The sequence below is a fragment of the Hylobates moloch genome, unplaced genomic scaffold (assembly GCF_009828535.3).
Source record: "Hylobates moloch isolate HMO894 unplaced genomic scaffold, HMol_V3 SCAFFOLD_35, whole genome shotgun sequence".
In the NCBI taxonomy this organism is placed as follows: domain Eukaryota; kingdom Metazoa; phylum Chordata; class Mammalia; order Primates; family Hylobatidae; genus Hylobates; species Hylobates moloch.
This window is the reverse complement of record NW_026652310.1, coordinates 2311864-2330283: the sequence shown is the minus strand read 5'-3', so window position 1 is coordinate 2330283 and position 18420 is coordinate 2311864. Positions and strand designations below refer to the sequence as shown.

The 18420-nt window shown below is 44.8% G+C and overlaps 1 protein-coding gene across 3 annotated transcripts; it reads right to left on the bottom strand.

Moving 5' to 3' along the window:
- Window positions 1-4438: 4438 nt before the first annotated feature.
- On the bottom strand, window positions 4439-14451 carry LOC116463391 (short stature homeobox protein 2). Of its 3 annotated transcripts, XM_032146471.2 has the most exons (6): window positions 14085-14451; window positions 13465-13536; window positions 11065-11273; window positions 8631-8688; window positions 8238-8326; window positions 4439-6696 (listed from the first exon to the last, which is right to left on the bottom strand). In XM_032146471.2, the coding sequence occupies exons 1-6, from the start codon at window positions 14428-14430 to the stop codon at window positions 6403-6405; spliced, it is 1068 nt and encodes a 355-aa protein (XP_032002362.1). In that variant the 5' UTR covers window positions 14431-14451; the 3' UTR covers window positions 4439-6402. The 3 variants fall into 3 exon arrangements, with proteins under 3 accessions (XP_032002362.1, XP_032002363.1, XP_032002364.1); XM_032146472.2 differs by lacking the exon at window positions 13465-13536; XM_032146473.2 differs by lacking the exon at window positions 13465-13536 and having other exon boundaries at window positions 4439-6660.
- Window positions 14452-18420: the final 3969 nt, after the last annotated feature.

Below are 18420 nucleotides of genomic sequence, written 5' to 3'. Positions count from 1 at the left end.
TTATATCTTTTGGCATTTTGCTGCTAATGCTCTGTAAACATGGGCAGCCAAGGAAAATGCAGATGGTGCTATGGAACACAAACCACGACAACATATGGTATACATTTAGTCCTAACAAAGTGTGCTTCTTAACCTCTGGGTGTCGCTTCACCATCCTTTATAAGACAACTCATTTCCAAGGAAGGTTTAGTTTCCAAAACCAGGGCAACAGGCCCACATGTGTTATATGGCCATTCAGATGCAGATTATGTGTCCTAATACCTTTAAGCAAGTGCATTTAGCACATGCTTCCTAGAACTATCATGTGTATTTATGAACTGTTTCCCCCAGATGGTAAGCTCCTTGAGGACAAGGGCCATGCCTGAAATCTCACCTTATTAACTGTGCATGGCAGAGTAACAATATTATCTATCTTGTATAAAGAGACATACAACCTATAAATTGCTCTTCTAGGTAAACCTCCTAACTACAGTGCTACATTGTGACAATTGTCACATCTTCTAGGTGAGGCTCACACAGGCTAAGCAATTAGCCAGAATCACAAACAGGCAATGTTTTCTTCTTGCCCACAAGAGAAAGGTTTTCTTGTCTTGCAACACTTTATTGTTTTTTTCTTTTAAGGTTTTTACTACAAAGGTCAATGTCTATTGGCCTTTTAATAAAAGTAATTATTATTTAGTGCTTAGTATACACGTGCAAGGCATTGTTCTAAGGGTTTTACAAATATTAACTCATTTAATCTTCCTAACCATTCCATGAGATAGATACTATTTTTATCCACATTTTACAGATAAGGAAACTGAGGGACAGAGAGATTAACTTGTCCAAAATCAGAGGACTGGTAAACAGTAGCAGTGAAATTTGAATCCAGCAGTGAAGCGTAGCTCCAGAGTGTGTGCTCTTAAACATACACTATTCTGCTTGAATAAGAGTCTACAAAGTAGTATCAAAGTGACTAGAGAGTTAATGACTAGAGAGTTAATCAAAGTGACTAGAGAGTTACTCAGGACATATGAGGAGTTGTACAGCAAGAAAAAAAGCATGTTTACTCCTCCCTATTTGATGTATTTGATTATATTCTAAAACCTTTCCTCATGCCAATAGAACTCCACGTAAGTATTATACTAAACTTTCCTGCACCGAAGGCATATGCAATGGTTACCTTGACTGACACATAAAATACCCAAAACAAAATACCCCGAGACTCGAGGATTTTTTGTTTCATGAATTAGAGACCAAAAAAAATTGCCTAGGCATCAGAAGTGTTATACATTCACATCTGTAAGTCTTTCTAGGGATTTTCAGATTTCTTATACAAGATTTTTTTTTTGTCTGAAATATTTCAGTGCTCACTCAATGCCTGAGCTTGAAAATTATCTAATCCTTTTTAATTTTTTCATTTTCAGCTACTTTGCCTTGAGGCATAGGGCAGGGCAAGCACTTGCTTTCAATATGATGTTTAACACTTTTTATGTTTTTATTTCGGTCATCTTGAAAACATGCTAGTAAACATCCAAACATACTGTAAAGATTTAAAATTCGGAGTGTGTATACATATATCAACTGGAGTTATGAATTATGTATATTGCAGGCCTATATAAATTAGATTTTGAAGAACAAGCATCACAGTAGTCAAGCAGGTCATAATAAGACATTCCATATGAAATGTAAAAACTACCTTGAATAAATTATCTGTAAGTTAACATTCTCATTAGAATGACATATTTATTATTTCTGGGTTTGTGATATTGCTTTAATGTATTTTGGCTAACTGTTGTAATGGCATATTAAGAAACTATTTCAGGCCTTTCTTCCCCGTTGGAATTTGCAGACTTTTATTTCCATTTGAAATAAAATAATATAATATTAAAAACAAACCCCCACTTCCCAGTGTAGAATACCATTTTCTTCTGCCCAGAAATATTTAATTAAAGCAGGATATAACCTCAGTAATTATTTTTACACAGAATGACTCTTGAATTAATAGTCAATTGTATGACTAAAAATTGGGAGACTGACAATCAAAACAATCTTAAATGCTTTGTTTATGTGATGAAAATGAGTGATCCTTTAATTCCCTCACACACATTAAACTGATTTCACAGACTTTCTGTACTGGTGTTGAACATAGTCAAGTGCTTGAGGTTATGTAAAATAAACAATCTTGAGATCTTATTGCAAATGTTTGCAATTTACGATGTAAACTGATTTGTGAAGAAAAAAACTGGATCCTATGTCGCTGAAGCCAAAGAGGCATTTTTCAGAAATCAAAATAGTTCCGAAATTTGAGCATTGCATTATACTAAAGTATTACCATCTGAGGACCCAAAAAAGTTATAAATCTGGGAAAAAACTCAAAATAGATGGACATCAGTTCAGCTCCAAGCAAAGGCACCTATCTTACTGTGTCTCTTGTATCATAGGGTCCTTAACACTAATGATGTCTTAAATAATCTCTTTTAACTCAGTTTTTCCCAGTCATTGATTCTGCAACTCGGGAAGGTTTTGCACGCCCAAAAGATTTGGGAAGCAGGGGGTGCAGGTGTCCTTTATTAATTATATTAGGATTATTGAGTTTCGACCCAAACTACAAGCATGTTGGGCCTTTTTTAAATTTAAAGTGAAGAATTCCTCAGACCCCTTCTTGGGATGGTTCGGGGAACTCCTGGTTTGGAACTCTTGTTCACACACCGAGGCGCCTGCCCGAGAGTTTGGACACTGGCATTCCGGGACAGCGGGCCTTGGGGGAGTCTGGACCCGAAGGGCGAGACCCCACAGGGACAAGAAAAGCGGCCTCTGTCCTCCTTTAGTCTTGGGGGAGCAGACGCAAGAGGAGGTAAGGGCGCCGCGAGCTCCCCGGGTGCACTGGTCGCACAGGCCGTGCCCGACTGGAGCACTGCGAATGGGGCCGAGAAATTTCGGCCTTTCTCGCCGGACCTGGCTGCCTTCGCGGGCCTCTCCGCCTACCGCGCTCCCGCCGCGGCCCGACTCCCGCGGGGCTCCGCGCCGGACCCACCCGACTCCTATCGCCCGGGACATTCCAGACCCACCCACGCCGCGTCACCGCGCCCCTGTACCGATACGCGGCGCCTCCGCCAGCAGGGCCTGGACTCACCGCCTCCTTTGACCTCGGGCTTCCCCCGCGCTCCGCTGCGTGGGGCAGACTGGCCCCGGGACGGAGCCAACATCTCCCCTGCTCCAGGGTCTCCAGAGTCCGAACCCGTGTTGGGATCTGGGTTAGGATTAGGGTTTGGAGCTTGGAGCCTGCCTGTTAGGACCCCTGGCCCAGGAGCCGACTGGAGCTCGCTGGAGGCCACAGGACCACGGCGGATGGCCTGGCTGCTTCCAGGCGTACCATGCCCGCAGGCAGGTGTTTATTATAAAAACTACCGACGTTCATCAACCGGGAGACCCGCAAGGCCTGCGCACTGAATACGGCCGAAATCCTGTTCAGTGGTCTTTGAAAGTTAAAGAAATCTATCGCCCACGTCTATGCTGAGGAACAGCTTTGAATACGAGCTAAGACCTGGGAGAGGGCCAAGTGGGGGTGGTGGGGAACACTGCTGGAGGATGTGGGGATTTGTCAGGGGTTTTACGCACCCTCCAGCACGAGGGTGGGGGGTCCCAGGGGACGCTCAGGACACCTTCAGTCTTTGCGGAAGGTCCCGTCATCACAAGAGCCCGCGCGGGAAGGAAAGTTCCTGCCTTGGACATGGTCAGGGCCGAGTCTTCAAAGTCTCCATCTATCCCCACACAGGCAGCACCTTTGGGCTTTACTAGTGGGATTTCTTCCAGAAGAAGGGGGCCACGACGTGGGGAGAGACAGCTCCTCATTATTTTCAAGGCCAGGCTTTTCCTAAACCCGATTCCGGCTTCCACCTTCTAAATTTAACCAATGAAGAAGCTGCTTCAGCCAACCCTAAACAGGAGTGTCAGATGGGGAATCCGCCCTCCACAGTGCCCTCGCCTGCCCGCCTTTGCGGCTCTTTTCCCGCTCCGAAGTCAGCACCTGCCCCGCTCCAGAAAGGGTCAACGAACTGGGACTGATTGTCGATTATGCCATACCAAACCCAGGTTGATTTCGCACCGCAGGATCCCTCTTTCCTTCCTCCCAAAAGTATCCCCAGATAAAGGTTGGAATTATAGCAAAAGGAATAACGAGAGTCCATCTTGGGGAAGGAAGTTACTCTACCCTATGTTATTTTACTTCTTATCTGTTCTTTCATTAATTTGGTATAACCCCGCTTCTATGCTGGGTGGATAAAATGGAGGGGGCCGGCGGAAATGCACTCAGCGCTAGCGACAGCCACAGAGCCACCCTTCTTACTGCCCCTTGACTGCGGCACATAAGAGCAGAGGCAAGCGCTTTTCCAAGTTGGTATATTCGAGAGAGTGATACGCATTAATCAAAAGGGAAAAGGGAAAGACTATCCCGGATATTTTAATAGTAACAGGAACAAAGATGACGCGAACCCCATCAAATGAAACGATATTTTCATTCAATTGATCGCAAAGTGTCTTCAATTAATAACTTGGCACTTATTTAAAAGGTTTAACAGAATTGGAGGCGACACATTTTGTACTGACAACACGTCATGAGATAACATCTTTTGTTTAAAATAACTTAATACACTAGAAAAAAATATGTCAAATATAAATAATATTGTTTTCATGGAGAACAAATAGTTACAAAGCTCAACCGCATACCGAAGTTCAGTCAGAAGAGCTTTTCCTCTTTCTTGTAAATTAGAAGGTAAAACAAAAACAAAAACAAAAACCCACAAACTTAGGCTTGCTAGCGAATTGGAATACAGATTGGCTTAGTTCAAGGTATCCCAGTTTAAATAGCCACATGAATTGAAACAAACAACCAAAAGAAACAAAACAAAAAAACAAGGTTACTTGAATAGATACACCTTTGTGAGATAAAATGCAAATGTTTATAGCCAAAATAAACTTTGTTCGTGTGTATCAACATATCTTACACAAACCTAGTGCCTGTATCTAGCTGGGTGTTATTTAAGGTGAATTTGACGGGATAGAGAGGGGGAAATAAAGCACTGTCTTCAAATAGAACTTCAGGAAACCAACAAGAAGGAACACAAGAAAAGGGGAATGGTGGGAACTAACACTGATTGAGCGCCTACTGTGTCTGGCACAGCGAGGCGCTGTACCTTCATTATTTCATTTGGTGGTCTTGTTTTCCTTTTCCTTTCCCCACATATTCTGCCCACCTCTGTCTTCTTAGGACAATGAGTGTAATTTTTTCCCTTTCTGACTTTTTTCTTTTGTTCCCCAGGATCAAAGACAGGGCAAATATATATCTATACATAGATATATATATATCAATTTCCAGATGCTTTTGGTATTGTTTTTCGTAGTGAAGATGAAAATGGAGTGAGTGCATGGGAGATAAGGGGGTGGGAGGAGACACACCATCAATGGAATACAAGTAACATGCAAACCGGAATTTACTGTCAGCAGTCCAGACAGTTTTGCCATAATAATTTCTCAGAGAAATCATTGTCTGTGGCATCTTTTTTGTGTTAACATTATTTTTCTCTCTCCTCGTTTTAATATTTTCTCTTTTTTTGCTCTTCCATACATGGTGGGTTTAAACTCAAAGCATCTGATTCAACGTAAAAGGAGGCCCGCCTCTCTCATCAAATTTCTCGTATTAACGTGAACTTCGCAGAAAAAGGTCAGTTTCAAAACCTGTGAACTTCCCAGCTGCGCACTTTTTTCATCTTAGTTTTTTAAATAAGTATACCTCTTCTTTCTGCTTTGCCTTCTTAGCGCATTTTTTAAAACACACATTTAAGTTGGTAACTCCCCCACAGTCTCTCGAGATTCGTCTGGGTTGTTTTTCCATATTTTTAAATGTATAAAATACTTTAATTTTAAAATTTGTTTTTGCTCCTTGGTTCTCCAATTTCAGCTTCTGCCAAATAGCAATAAGAAATAAGTTCCCTTTCTCGTTTTCTCTCCGGTTTGTCTTTCGATTTTTTTGTTTGCTCATTTTTTATTGTTAACAAGATTTTTTTTCTATGCAAGAGTCCATCGTTGCAGCTTTGCGGTGAGCCAAACTCCGAGGTTCCAGCACTCCCCTGTCCAGTCTCTCTCCAGACTCCCCTAAACCCGCTCCTACAAAACCGAATTCTAGGCCCTCGAGTAGGAAAACGGGCAGGAGCCACGGAGCCTGCGTGCCTCGTGAGATCCCTGGTCCTGCGTGGAGTCTGGCTCTCCGAGTCCAAGATGCGAAAAGGGACAAGGGATGGTCAGTGAGGCGGGAAGAGGGCGGGCTCCGGAGGTCTCAAAGGAGTAACGAAGAAGCAGCGGGGCGCGGAGGGCGTGCAGGCTGAGTGCTGCGGAGCAGGCGCGACATTGGTGCTGGCGTTGGCGTCACAGACCTAGGGCTGCGGCGTGCTTTTTGGCTTTCAGTCTGAGATCGGCGATGCTGGAGTTCTTGCTGGTGGTCTTGGCGGCTGCTGCGGCCGCCACTACCGAGGCGGCGGAAGCCGAATCGGCGGCCAGCGTGGCGAGCGGCAGTCCGAAGGGCGGCGCTGGGAACATCATGTAGGGCGCGTGCGCGGCCAGGTGCGGATGCAGGTGGTGGTGCGCGTGCGCCACAGCGCTGTCCAGCTGCAGCTGCGCCTGAACCTGAAAGGACAAGGGCGTCACGTTGCAATGACTATCCTAGGGTGACAACAGAATAGAAACAGAGCATTAACGGCGTCCAGCTTAGCCAGAGAGAGAGTTGGGTTGTGTTTGGGCACGGGGAGAGGGCATTTGGCTGTGCATCTTGTTCCGACAGTGACCTTCTCAGCCTGTTGCTGAATCTGGGGTTCCACATGTATACTCCAGTGTCCCCTGGGTCTCCGAAACTCGCTTAGGGTAGGCTTATTTCCCCGTACCCCGGGAACCCCCTTCTGCAGGAATGTGGCCGTCTCCCCTGGGAACTGGGCTGAAATGGTATATTGGAAAGACTGCGGGTGAGGATCCTTACCCTCTTCTCTTGATGCTGCCATGCATCTCTTACCCCACTACCAAAACAACAGAGTACCAACAAGCAAACTACGGAACTTTTTAATGTCATTCAGGGAAGTTATTCCGTCTTCACCACAATAGGCACAATTGTGAGTCGGTACTTCTAACCTTTACTGCCATAACAATTACCCAGGGATCTCGTTAAAATTCAGATTCTGATTCACAAGGTCTAGGTTGGGGCCTGAGATTCTGAATTTCTAACAATCTCCCAGACGGTGTTGTTGCTGCTGGACCAAAGATTACCTTTTGAGTAGTAAAGGTCTCCTTTTAAAGTCACCCCTCCCTCTTTCTTCAGTCATTCTCTTTTTTCCAAAGCCAAGCATCAGGATGCCAGAGTCCTGTGGCACCAAGAGAGCTAAGATCTCCCTAACACCGACTCTCAATTCATGGGCACACCTATGTGTCTCCCCGGTCCAAGTCACTGGAGACTGAGAGCTAATTCATGACATCACAGCCATGCCAAGCAGGGGTCCTGGCTGAGGATAGGGAAGGTCAGACACTGGTTGGGAAAGGATTTCGCCCTCAGGCTTGGAGAGCAGGGAGTTCAGAGCACTGGGATTTCCCAGGATTAAATCATTGCTGCAGGCTGTCCTTTTAAAATGTACTCTTAAAGGTTTCTTTATGGCTAAGGGATTGCAAAGGCAGGGCAGCCCTGGGAAGACCAAGACTTCTCTCTTTACCAGAGATGAAACTTTGTTTGCAGAAACAGATTTAAAAACAAAAGAAAGAAAAAACGAAAGTATGAGCTGGGAGTACCTGTGTTTATTTTTTTTTTTTCTGTCAGAGTTATTTAATGTCACTAAGAGATAGAAAATACCTAGAAAAGTATCTAGAGGGTTGCCTTAGAAATACCTTAGGACTAACCTCTGTATTGGATTTGACAAAATCTTAATCAAAAGGCTTTTCCTTCCTCTCTCTCTAAGGGTAATCTTTAGTGTATTTTTAAAGGACCAGTTACTGCCCTCAGGCCCCTTCAGGGGTTCCCATGAGGACAGAAGGGACTAGGCATTCAGACCCTTAATCCCGTATAGGTTTTTAAAGGGTAGTGGGTCCACTATATCATCTCAAAATGATTCTCCAACTATGCAGACATTGACATCTGGGCTCAGAGACAGGTGATGTTCAACAGTTCAAGCAAACATTCAGGTATTTTTATATTTAAAAACAGCTTGAAACTAGGCTGTACTTGCCTGCTGAAATGGCATCCTTAAAGCACCTACGTTGACATAGGGTGCTACTCTACAAGCTTCAAACTGGCTGGCGGCCCCTATGAGAACACCTGTAAAAAGTACGAAAGAAAAATTATGTGAGGTTAACATTTGTAGCATTTTTCAGGGTTCCAAATAGTACAAGATAGAACTAATTCCTTTGAAAATGGACTATTATCTTTCTAAACTGCATCCAAAATTTAAATAAATATAACTTACTCCCAAACTTTAGGACTCCATTAACAGCCTTTGGAGATTATTAAGTCAAGAGCTATTGCCATTTTGAGGTTTCTTTTTTTCTGTCATTGTAATAGTAATATTCACTACTTCTCTCTTTGCTCAGACTATCAAATGTTCCTTGTATAAGAAGCATACCTTTATGGAGTTGATTTTCTTGTTTTCTACATTTAGCTCTTCGATTTTGAAACCAAACCTATAGGTTGGAGGGGGGAAAAAATAAAACCGAGATGTTATGACTAAAATTTTTTTTAAATTACAAGAATACAAAGAGAAAAGAGTCGTGGTTCAGATAAGAATTGGGAGATACAGCAAGCAATCTTTGAATTGTATAAAACAGCCTCAAATTCCAAAGTTAAACATGTAAATTAACTACAGAAATAGAAAGATAGATTTTATAGACTTTCACAAGATAGATTACTATTAGTCCTGATTTCATCTTTTCACATAACGGAGTCCCCATCGCCTAAAACTCTGCTTGGTACCTGATACCAACATGATAATGTGTTTAGATATTTGCTCAGTTAAGACCTGAGAAGAATGTGTTCATTAATAGCCTGTAATGTTAATTAGCTTCATCTTAAAGAAAAACCAAACACCAGAGCAAATAATGACTCTTTTGCAGAGAAGGAGTTGTAAGGGTTGGGCAGAGGTAATTAGTGTCATAAAAGCCTCACTACAAAGAAGTTTAGAATTTCTCTGTTCCTCTGTGCAGCAGAGTGAAACACAGTAGCAGAATAATTGTGCATCATTATCATGATAATCTAATTTGCTTCTTTAGAAAAAGCCACTGCTTGCAGTTAGGATAGTAGGAAAACATCTAGAAAATAACTAAAATGTAAATAAAAGTATGAAACAACAATAAAGTTCACTTCTTAAGAGAAAAAAAGAAGAGCACTCAGTGAAAGGAGAATGAAGTATGTATAAAGCAAGTAACTCTTAGGTACTTTGTTCTCCTGGATGTTACCTGCTTAAACTTGACAACTTTTACAGGCAGTATGACAGATTTTTTAAAATTCAAATAAAGCTTGCTTTTGTATTCCACTTTCAATAATAAAGCATATTGATCGACTCACAAATTAAAGTTTTAAAAACTCCATTAAAGTAAAAATACTGCTTCAGAGCTTTCATTGGTATGTTTTTGAAAGCAAGTGTCACAGTCAATGCAAATCTTCAAAACTTTCTCTGCTATTTAGTATAACAGAGGGTGGATTTTGTGCCAGGGTGGCATCCTTTGTGTAATTCACATGGCCTGAGGCTTCTTGCCTTTTTCTTTCCCCTAAAAGAGTTGGAATTAAGATACTAATAATCATAACTGTAATAATTATCATCATGTTTTTAAGGGGTTGCTGAGCCTCTGGAGATCTCAGCGCACAGAGCAAAGCAGGAGAGGCTTAAAAAGGAAGGCTCTGCTGCTGATGCTGTGATGACCAAGGCAGCCTATTATTACTTTTCCTCTTCAACGTGACTGCTCTGTTTTTTTTTTTCCTGATCCTATTACAAGATGTGGGGAAGCCCCTTAAGAATTGTGCATAGTTCGCTACAGATGGTGGTCTCTGTGCCCAGAGACGGAGGGAGTATCTGTTACAGCGATACTTTGTAACAGCTGCAGATGTGCGGGCCTAAAACTGCTCCATGTGTTCAAACAAATAATGACTATCATTTTATTCTATTTTATTATTTGAGCGGAAATACAATCTGAAACATTTAAATTTGTTCCCCCTAAAGCTAGAAGGATATGTGTATGTGAATGTACACAATTTGCTCCTTTAAATGCTCCCAAAGCCTATTTTTGCTATTACATTTGCCTCCACAACCAATAAAGAAAATCTGTTTCAGTCCTAACTTCATTGGGTATGGCACGTGCTGGAGGGCAGGCTTTGGAAATATAAATACTAATATATGTGGTTTGTTTTAAAATCTAATTTCTTTAGGGTCAGTTTCGTTGCCTTGGTTAAACGAATGAACAAAGAGTGACCAAAATGCGTTTATTTCTCCGCTATTTCACACACAGTTTGAGATCGACTGCTAACAGCAGACTGTAAATTTCTGCACTTAACAGTTACTAATTTTCTTTATAGTCTGCACATCTATAAACCTAATTGGGATATCCGCTTGACAAACCTAGACCCTGCAGAGCAGACCTTCAAGGAAATCCAACTCCAGAGAGCAAAATACTCCTTGGAACTTTTAAGGCATCCAGAGATAAAACGTTTTCTGTGGGATTTTTTTTAAGCCTTATAAAAGTAGGCCCATTAGGATTAAACCACATTAAAGCCAGCACGAGGCAAGGGGGGTGTGGTTTATAGAAACTCTGGGAGAAAGCCCAGCACAGCTTTCTTCTTCTGGGAACATATGTTAGGATGGAAAAAAAAAGGGGTGGGGGGGAGAAGGGAGTGCTATAGGACTAAGATCTACTTTGGAAAATAAGACCTCTAGTAAAGATATCTCTTTCCTTCTTATTTTACACCACACACTAGAACCACCACCTCCGGAGTGTGTCCCCCAAGCCTCTTTCCAACCCCAGGCTCTCTCTGCTCCCTGGGCTCTCGACCTCCTAGCAGCTGGGTACCTGCACTCGGGCCTCCGACAGGCCCAGTCGCTGGCTCAGTTCCTCTCGCATGAAGGCGTCGGGATAGTGGGTCTCGTCAAAAAGCCTCTCCAGCTCATTGAGTTGTTCCAGGGTGAAATTGGTACGACTTCGCCTCTGCTTGATTTTGGTCTGGCCTTCGTCCTCCATCCCTTTCGCATCCTCTTTGCGATCTTTCAGCTCCGGGGACACTGGAGGGGGCACCCCAGCGGGGCCACACGTACATCCACATGAACACACACGAACACACACACACACACAAACACACACACACGGACAAAAACAGCACAGCAAATCCCGTTACCAGATTTGTCGCAAAAAAGAATATAGAGAATCCTTCCCCCTCGTGGAATCCTGGTCCGGCTTCTTACCCCAACACGGAGGAAGAATATCCCGGAGAAGCGCAAAGGTCAAGTCTGAGCAGCCGCCTGGGGCAAGGTGGGCAGTCATCCACTACCTCCTCCACAAAAGTACCTCGACTCACCGCCTCACTATCCACCCCACAGTCCCGGGCCTTTCCCAGCAAACACCAAATGATTTCCACTCACTTTCGCACTCAGTTTCTCCGAAGCACTCACAGAAATCAAAGGCGCAGCGCCAGGCCTCTCACAGAGCAAGGTCTGGACATAAGGGCGCGGCAAGGCCACCCACTGGCCTCTCACACCGGCCATTCCCAGAAGGCTGGCTCGTTCTCAGGCCAGCTCTCACCACCGCTACCGCAAACTTGCTGGTCTAATTTAGGAACAATTGGGCCGAAAGGTATCAGCGAGAGCAACAGACACCGGTGTTGTGCCGCACAGGGAGCCGCATCCGCAGACGCCCCTCGCTGCCCCTGGGCTCGGGCCAAACCCTGCATAAGGTCCCCTGGACAGCCAGGTAATCTCCGTCCACCCTGCCCGACCGGGGTCGCACGAGCACAGGCGCCCACGCCATGTTGGCCGCCCAAAGGGCTCGCCGCCCAAGCCGGGCCAGAAGGCGGGAGGCGGAAAACCAGCCTCCGGTGGCGGGCGAAAGCACCCGCTCTTTCTGTTCTCTCTTCGCCCTCCCTCTCTCTTCGCCCTCCCTCGTGGAAACGCAGACTCGACCCTAAACGCTTAACCCACAGAGATCAACAGGTTCAAGCGGAATATTCGCGATCCTCGGTTTCTATTGGTTGCTCAAAGCCTTTTCATGCAACCAGCAGCTCGGATGTTTAATAAAATATGCATTTTTCTGCTCTGGGTTTGCACACATCCGTTGCCACTTTCCTGTCCTTCTCCTCCCTTTAAAAGCAGGAGCTCTTCTAGTGTGAGCATATAGAGCCACCATATATAAATATCCCCCTGGAACCTTTATCCTCTGCGCCGGAATCAGAGACTCCGGTTTTTAAGAAGTCAAAGCTGAGTTTAGATAGTCGAGGCTGTTTGCAGTTCTTCCCAGCGCAGGATTCAGGCCAGCATGGGTGTTAAAAATCATTTCCGGAAGAGCCGGTCTGCAGAGAAATTAATACTTGCCCTGAGCTTGGAAATCAACAATCCCAGGAACTGCGTCCGCCGGGGGTTCAGATCTGAACCTCGCCGTCAGGCGCGCTGGCGAACCTGTAGTTCGGGCCTGTAGTTGTGGACTCATGGCCGGGAAGCTGCGCTGGGCACCCTGACAGTAACTCCACCACTTTACAAATTTAGGAAGACCTGGTGCTGGTTTGGAGGAAGAAGAGTCGCTAGATCTCGGCCCTGCCGGGCATTCTAGCTACGGTGATCTTAAGTATTGCCGTATTTTCTAGTTCTCAGAGTTAGTTTTGTGGACATTTGTCCTTTCTTTAGGAAGGAAGTGGATAACATTAAACATTATGGGCCAATTTAATAGCAAAGTATTTTTACTGATATTGTATTGAAATTTAAATATGAAAACACACCTTTCAGATTCTGCCAATGAGGTGGGAAGGCTTTGTCTATAACATGTCATATACACAGTGGATGCCACTCAAAGTTTTGGGGCTTTGAGGAGATGTCCAAAATTCAAGTTGATCAATAGACTTAATAAAATCTCTATTTTTATCCCCAAATTTCCAATTAATGATCTAAACAGGAACAGATCGTGTTATAAACAACTTAATTGCTTGCTTAAATATGTGATTCCACGCACGCCACATATTTTCTTAACTGGAAAAATATGGCAGTACACCAGTTACTGCAGGCACCAAGTGCCAAATCAATTTTATTGTTGAACTCCTTTGAATTGGTATAGAACGCTCTGCCATTGAGATAAAGACGTTTCCTAACACTGAGCTAGCACCAAAGGATTTTTGCTCTAAGAGAACGGAGTACTGGGTGATTGAAAACACTAAAGGAATTGTGTAAATATAGATCCCCACCTCCCCCCCCTCCCCCGCCCCCAACACACCAAGAAACCGAAACGCCTCGCCCGGGAGAAGCAGCGTAGCATGGACCTTAGCTTTCGTTGGCTTCCTTCTACCTTGAAAGAGAATGGGAAGTTTTGGCCCCTAAAATCCAAAGATTCTGGGTCTCTGAGGAGTTCGAGGGGTCTTGGCGGCTCCAAACACCGAGGCGACCGGAGGGTTAAGCTTTCCACCTCTGCCCCTTCTCCCTCCCGGCAAACTCCGCGCTAGAGGCTAGCTTTAGTCCCGCCGTCTGGTCCAGCACCCCCTCCTGCAGCCCGACCCCGCGAACTTCCACGTCCGCCTGCGGGCCATCCGGGCTGCGAGCCCATCCTCTGGCTGGTGAAAAATGCCTTTCGGTGGAATGGGAACATCTGGGAAGGGAGCGCACAAACCCCACACGTTTCCCCCCACACCCCACCACAACACACTAGGACCCCACCCACGACCGAGCATACCACCGGACCCCCACCCTTCCACTATCACTCTAGCTGACAAAGCTTGGGTCCAGGGCCCTCTCCGGGTCCCTCTCCCCTCCCCGCTGGGCCTCGGAGTCCTCTCCCGCCCGAGAGGAGTCAGGAAGGCGGGAAGGGGAACCGCCGCCTGGGGCCAGTCAGGTCGTTACCCTCCGTCAGTCGCGGGCTGCCCGGCTCCCTGCTTCTCTCGGCGGCGCCCATGTCCAGCTCCCGGACGGGAGAGCGCCCTCCTCCAGCTCCTCCGCCTGCTCCTCCTCCTCCTACACCTCCTCCGCCTCCTCCGCCTCCGCCTCCGCCTCCTCCGCCGCCGCCTCCGCCGGCCGCCCGGACTGCCGGGCTGCTGCGGTCGTCGCGGCCCGCCTCGGTGCAGCCGGTCGGCTCCTTGGCCCCGCGCAGCGGCGCGCTCTCCAGCACCTCCCGGTACGTGATCGCCTCCTTCTTCTCCTTCACTTTCTGGTCAAAAGACTTGGAGACGAACGCCGTAAGTTCTTCCATTGCCGCCACACGTCAGCCCGGCGCTCAACCTCTGCCAGCAGAGCCCCGCTCTTTTTTTCCTTCTTCTTTTTTTACTGCTCCAGCCCCCCCAATAATAACACATCAATGGGACAGGAGGTGGGGGAGGAGAGGGAGGAGGAGGAAGAAGAAGAAAAAGAGGAGAAGAAAGAAGAAAGAGGAGGAGAAGTAGAAGGAGAAAAAGAAGTAAGAAGAGGAGGAGGAGGAAGAAGAGAAGGAGGGGGAGAAGGGTGAGGAGGAGAGGGAGGAGGAGAAGGAGGAGAAGAGAAGGGGCGGGGGCCGCCGGAGGGAAATGGGAACTGATGCTTCCCTGCCGGAGCGCGCTTGTTCAATGTTAAGATCTTTGACAATTCTTCCTGCGGAGAGTTCAGATCTGATAGCGAGGCTGCGCTTGAAGTCTCACTATTTATACTTCCTAAAGGCGGCCTCTTGTTCTGAGTAAATTACCTCCCCTCGCAACTCGGAGTGAGCCCCCTTCCCGGGTAGCAGTCGCGCCTCTACCGGGGGTTGGGGAGGGGAAAAGGAGAGAGACAGAGAGAGAGAGAGAGAGAAGAGGAGAGAGAGAGAGAGAGAGAGAGAGAGAGAGATTGGAGTTCGGGCGGGCTGGGGCTGGAGTGGTAGGGCAGCACAGGGAGACTGGAGGGGGCGGGGAGAGAAGGCCGGTCCCCGGCCGCTCAGGTTTTCAGATAGCCCCTGCCGCCTGTGCTCTTGGCCATTAATCCAGGATTGACAAGAATCCCTAATTAATTTAATTAGGCGTGGATTTTGCGTTGGTGTCACGACTTAGTTAAACACTGGGGAGCTGGATAGACCCCGCGGGGTGGGGCCAAGAGGAAACTGACAAGTGCGCAGCTCTTAGAGTCAGTCACGTATCCCGACACTGCATCCTTCCCTACAGCCTTACTTCTAGTCAGGGTGCCTCGCAATGCTCAGCTTCGCATTGCTTTTCCTCGTCCCTGCCCTGCATCAACCGCCCAGCAGTTTACAGGCCCCGCATCCCATTCCCGCATCCTGACCCCGCATCCCAGTTCTGCATCCCCGCCTCTCCCTCACAATCCCATCCCTGCCGGCCGTAGCTCCACCGCCCAGCATCATCCTGCCCAGAGTCAGGGTTGTCTGCACCTTCTCCGACCCGCGCAGCTTCTCTTAGGAGCTTCCCGGCTCGCAGGCAGGCTGAGTCCGGGTCTTCTCCAAGCTCCTCGTCCCTCGGTCCGTGTTATTCGCTCTATTATTCGTGTCCTGGAGCCCAGCTGACTCCTCTATGGACAGACCACGCTAAAAGGGACCGGTCGATTTAACAAGTTTCCCGAGCAGCTGTTAGCTGACAGCTCTCGTTTTAAAGTGTTTCCTTAGCGCCCGGTCAAGGATAGCTCGACTTCGTTCGTTTCGTCTCTGAGGTCTCAGAACTCCCACCCTTCTCCCTTACTCTCTGCACCCGGACCCCTCTATGGTGAATTACAGGACTTCTTTAGCATCTTGGGAAACATCCGAATTTATTTACTAATTTGAAAAGCAAGAGATTATCCCTCTTCTAGTCTGAAAAAAAATCGACGTTAAGTTTGTACCCTCTCTAATTTCATTTGCGGGGTGCTAAAAAAGAGACGCTCGCCGGGAGTAAAGGTCTCTCCCCCCACCCCACCCCCACCGCTTACGATTTACAATTCTATTTCTGGGCTATTTTCATTGGAACGGTTTGTTACATTAGAGGAACATCTATATTCCTGAGTCATTTGTCTGTATTGTGCCGGACAGGGCTTGCTGTGAGAAGTGTGGCTGTGCAAATATATACTCACAAAAGAATATTTACATATGATAAGTTATATTTAAGTGTGTAAACAAATGTACCTCTTTAAGTGTGGCTTAGGGGACATTTTCAAGTACTCTGAATATTAATGCAGACTTTCTGGAAGTTAAAGGTAACTTGATCATTATTTTGGATCTAATACTCTTAGTAAAAAGAGGAATTACAGAACATTAATATGTATATCTTCCATATATTGGTTAAGGCATCAAAACAAATTAGCAGATAATTTAAGAAGTTCCGTCAAAACAACCTGAAACACTTGTAAAAAGAGAACACAATTATAACTTAATATATTAGTGTTTCTCAGATAGATGTAAATAGAAGCTGGATATAACCTTATGTTATACTACAATACTCACATTAAAATGTTCATGTTTGGTGAATTTAAGGATTATGTATATCATGCTTTTTAGAAACGTTGTTTTGGCTTTTTAAAACATTTCATTTTTTGCCACTTTTAGGAGAGCTAATGTCTATAATTTTTCCGCAGCTATAGCTTTTAGGTATGAATACATTGTATTAGTACTTGCTTTTGTTTTGTTACACCACAAAAGGGACAAAGTTTCCAAAGTTATACGAATTTAGAAACAATTTCACATTGAGTCTTGGGTTACTCTCTATAACTACTTTCTGATATTATCAGAGGAAAATAATCATACAATTTTAGTCCTTTATGAAAATCTGTTTTTAAGATTATTTAGCAGAAGGGCCAGTAATGGGGTGAGCTAAGAGGATATAGTGCTCCAGGTGCTCTCAAACTGAGGTGTTAAATACATATTCACAAATAACTCAAAAATAACCACTGTTAGAAGCCGGTTAAGGAATCAGGAGACCCACCAGCTACTTGTTTGCCTTTTTAAGTACATGACTTTTAGGTTTGAACTCATATTTCATCTATTGAGCTTGAGGGAAAGATGACCACTTTAAAGGTAATCAGGGAAGTCACAGACACAACTATTGTGTAATTCAAACCAATAGATTTTCCCATGATCTCAGCTTTTTGGCTCATTGCATATTTAGGAATAGTAGTGTTGATAACGGAGAAATCTTTAGTGTCTGACCACACCTCCCACTGGCCTAAGGGAAGTTACTTTAAAAAAAATTTCAAGGTTTTAAAATCATATACTAATAAATGCTCACAAAGTTCCAATGATGTTGTTTCATTAAACAGGAAATATTTTCCAGAGACAGGACATTTCAAAATACAGTTTTGGTAAAAAAAAAAAAAAAAGAAAGAAAGAAAAAAAGAAAAAAGAAAAAAAAGCATTTATGGTAAAGCTCAGCTGACAGTCTGTGGACAGATACACAGGTTCCAATAAAATTCAGGACCCCAAGGGTTTCCCCAGCTCTTGAATTATTTAAAATATATACTTAGTGTTGTAGTAGTTAAGTTTTAAAACGGTGCCTCAAAACTGGCTAGGTAAGGTACATTATTTATGAAAAATATATTGTGGAGGTGATTTTTCACCATCTCGAATGTCTGCGGAAAACTGTAGCTTGGTTATCTAGCAGTGGTGAATGAGCTGATTCTCATAGTCGACCAAAACCCAGGCCAACAATGTATTTGTCTTTTTAGCTTTGCTTAAGAGTAAATGAGGAAAAAATTTTCATGTAAGGAAAAATAAGTAATGTAGTATGAGTTACAGAAAATGCTGAGTCTCTTTAATTTCTATTGGTTTAAATAAAAAAACTCCACACACCTATAAATTTGATTTCTCTTTCAGAAGAAACCGCTCCCCGCCTCGCCTCAGGCAGCTCTCTCCTATTCCTCTACTAACCAGTTACTTTAATCTGAGAAACTAATTTGCACTCAACTTGTGAGTGCCTTCACCTTCAGGGCAGAAGAAACACCGACTTTTAATGCATTTTTGCAAATAAATCATTACAATTTAATCACACACGACTCTATACAGACACACTCCCATGATTTATTATCGTTGGGCGAGTTTCCCCCTCCCCCAGCGTGAGATAACCAATTTTGTTTCGGGTAGGTGTCATAAACATAACTTCCTACGATGCAGATTTGTTTACTGATTATCCATGACGATAACGACGACTACTAAGACAATAACACTCTCCAGTCCCACCTTTATTGCTTTGGGTAACAATAAAATCAAAATAAATAGGCACGCAAAACAAACGCCAAACAAAAAATTGGCAGCGTTACA

Coding starts and splice junctions, on each gene's coding strand:
- LOC116463391 (XM_032146471.2), bottom strand. CDS start 14,430: ATGGAAGAACTTACGGCGTTCGTCTCCAAGTCTTTTGACCAGAAAGTG. Junction 8,689..11,064: donor TGTCGGAGGCCCGAGTGCAG/GTACCCAGCTGC, acceptor TCCAACCTATAG/GTTTGGTTTCAAAATCGAAG. Junction 6,697..8,237: donor TAAGGATGCCATTTCAGCAG/GCAAGTACAGCC, acceptor TTGTCACCCTAG/GATAGTCATTGCAACGTGAC.